A 3,277-nucleotide genomic window follows, 5' to 3' on the forward strand; every position below is an offset into this window, starting at 1 on the left:
GACGAATTAAATTATCTATAACAGACAAGCCACAACATTTGAGTGGGTATCAAACATATCATGACATATTTCAGGATTCTCCCTTACTAGGTTATGACTCAAATTAAACAAGGAAACTGATTATTAAGTTCTGTATCCGAAAACAAAGACAATTATTATAATTAAATTAGATTAAAATAACAAACAATATGAGTATAATATTTAGAAGGGTTTATTTGTTTCTCTTAGTTTTAATACCATAATGTGCTATATTACAAGATAATCTTTAAGATCACATCAAATTGCATTACAAACACATGATAAATCTAAACAGTAATCACCGGTTAGCCAAACGAATTCCTGAAAAATATTAAATCATACCTGACACAAATTTTAAAGATTTTATTTAATAACATATTTGACTGTGGTACATATTCCAGTAGTTGGGGGGTGAGGTATAATATGCCCCATTTTTAAATCTGGATCACGAAATGAGCCAAATAACTATACAGGAATTTCACTAACTGATTCTTAAAGTAAGATGTTTGCATCGATTTTAAATTATCAGTATCGAGGCTGGTGTGATGAAAATTTAATAATTGAAGAAAACCAAGCAGGCTTTCGTGCTACTTACTCAACTATTGACCATATATTTACTCTCCATGCAGCTATTGAGAAGTATATGTGTAAATGTAAGGGAAGATTTTATTGTTTATTTGTAGATTTTTCAAAAGCATTTGACACAGTGCGGCATGATGTTTTATAAAATAATCTAAATGAGGTTGGCATATCAGGAAAATTGGGTAAAGACAATAAATGGGCTCTCCGAATAGTTCAAGTGTAATATCGGTATACGTCAGGGTTATACTCTTAGTCCTCAAATTTAAAAACAAGTTTTTATGAATAAACTAAGTAAATTCTTCAAAACACTGGTAATCACGGAGTATTAATTTCAGCTAATTTGGAGAATATGCATACTTTGATATTTGCAGACAATGTTGCCATGCTTGCTGATACATGCTCTCAGTTACAAACCAATATTAAAGTTTTTGAACAGTTTTGCTGAGCTACTGGAATGAAAATTAATCTTGATAAGACTAAAGTTATGGTATTTAGAAATGGTGGTCCCCTTCGATCATATGAAAAGTGGTTTTACATGGGATCTCAAATTAAAGCAGTTTCTTTTTACAAGTATCTAGGTATTATGTTCACTCTTAAATTATCTTCGAATAAAGCTCAGCTCTGTCTTTCTGCTCAGGCAAACAAATCTTTGTCGACACTTTACCGGTACCACAGGAGAGCAGGAAATATACTTTTTTGCGGTTAGCTTTAAATAATTTGATGCCATGATAACCCTAACTTTATGTTACGGATCAGAAATATGGGTACTAGCAGATGTAAAATTATTGAAGTCGTGCAAATTAAATTTTGTAAATACCTGCTTAAGGTTAAGAAATCAGCAGACAATTATATTGTGTTGGGCGAGTGTGGTAGGGTCCATCTTCAGCTTATTTATATGACAAGAGTGATCAAATACTGGTGTAAACGTATTCAGCTACCACTTTTCAGATTACCGTGTTAAGATCTTTAGATGATGCTGGGTACATTTATTGGGTTACAAAAGTGAAACAAATTTTATTTAATTATGGTTTTGGTTTTGTATGATTTGTTTATCTCATTGTTTAAACAGAGACTTTATGACAATTTACAGCAATAATGGTCAGCTGATATAAATATGTCTGCCTCATGTTATTACTACAAGCAGTATAAATCTTTATTGAATATCAAACGGTACTTGTAACTTAACTTTGCGGTACATTTGAAAAGGGCCTTGTCGAAGTTTAAATGCAATAATTTTGGATTAGCTGTAGACACTGGCACATCTAACAATATAACCTATGAACAAAGAGGGTGCCTTTTTTATAGAAATAATGATGATGTTTTATTGAAGACCATCTACATGTATTATTTGAGTGTAAAAAGTATACGAACTTAAGGAAAAAGTTTATTTTTTATTTTATCAATAAATATTCGCATGTACCACCTTCGATTATTTTTGTGAAGCTGATGTCATCTACAAATGAACTATTGCTGTACAATTTGTCATTGTTTTTATATCAGGTATGTGCAATAAGAATGCTAAATGATGATGTTCTCGCATACGACAAAATATATATGAAGTGTTTTGGTGTATTTTGGGCCTGTGGCCTTAATATTGAATAAACTTGTTCCTGTTCTTGTTCTTGGTTAGCCAATTATTGGTGGGTTGTCGCTTGGTACTCCGTTTGAGACCTGAAAAAAGAGAACAAATCAATCAATCAATCACTCAATCAGTCAATAAGGATACCAAACATTTAAAACGAAACGCACAAAATTGGTTCCAACACCCTTCATATGTTATATATATGGAGATTGAAGCACAAAGAAGTGTATTATTCTGAAATTGCTATACATATGGTGCTATGTCAAAGGTGCAGTAATGGCAATTACTGCCAAAAATATTTATAATTGTTTGCTTTGAAACATAAAGTTTATACTTTGAGCATTATGCCTACAAACAAATTACAACCAAAAATGTCATTTACAAGTATATATATATATATATGAATGAATGAATAAATGATTGAACTCATTAATCAACTCATGTTCGGAAAGAAAATCTACTATAAGGGGAGACAATGCTCATGGCGCTTGTTTATGTGGAGTCTTCTCCCTTCAGCTGACGCTAATATACCATTCTGACCATGGACACAACGCACGGTATTTATAATAGACCAAATATCTTTCATAATACAAGTACTAGAACGTACTTGACGATGTATAATATGGGAAATTGTAGAAAGCGATGGATGATACAAGAAACCAGATCTCAATCCTTCCATTCCCGAAGTTTTATTTTGTTTATCGATTTATTAATCATCGGCTATCGGATGTCAAGTGTTAGAGAGGAAACCCGCTGTGATGTCACATTAGTAGCAAAGGATCATTTAAATGCACCATCCTATAGAGAGGATAACATTATTATACCAAGGAATTTGATATACCAGTCGTGGCGTACTGGCTGGGACGAGAAATAGCCCAATGGACCACCGACGGGGATCGATCCTAGACCGACAGCACATCAGGCGAGCGCTTGGTGTTGCAAGAAATCAGACCCCAATCCTTAATTTCCAGAATTCCGAGACGAGACGAAACACTGTTAACTTGTTTACATTCAGTTAAGGTTCAAGCTCGTCCACCCTGGGCACAATCTAACCGAGTCCAGCCGAATATTTACATTTAACTAAAACTATTTAAA

At 33.3% G+C, this 3,277-nt stretch overlaps 1 protein-coding gene across 1 annotated transcript in view; it reads right to left on the reverse strand.

Annotated features, from left to right (window-relative positions):
- Nucleotides 1–215: 215 nt before the first annotated feature.
- LOC121376743 (MAM and LDL-receptor class A domain-containing protein 1-like) overlaps nucleotides 216–3,277 on the reverse strand; it is a 6,778-nt gene continuing 3,716 nt past the window's right edge. The window contains exon 3 of the mRNA XM_041504513.1: nucleotides 216–2,271. Coding sequence (XP_041360447.1) covers nucleotides 2,227–2,271 — 45 coding nt within the window. The 3' untranslated portion in view covers nucleotides 216–2,226. The remainder of the gene's footprint in view (nucleotides 2,272–3,277) is intronic.

This window comes from Gigantopelta aegis, chromosome 2 (genome assembly GCF_016097555.1).
Source record: "Gigantopelta aegis isolate Gae_Host chromosome 2, Gae_host_genome, whole genome shotgun sequence".
Lineage (NCBI taxonomy): Eukaryota > Metazoa > Mollusca > Gastropoda > Neomphalida > Peltospiridae > Gigantopelta > Gigantopelta aegis.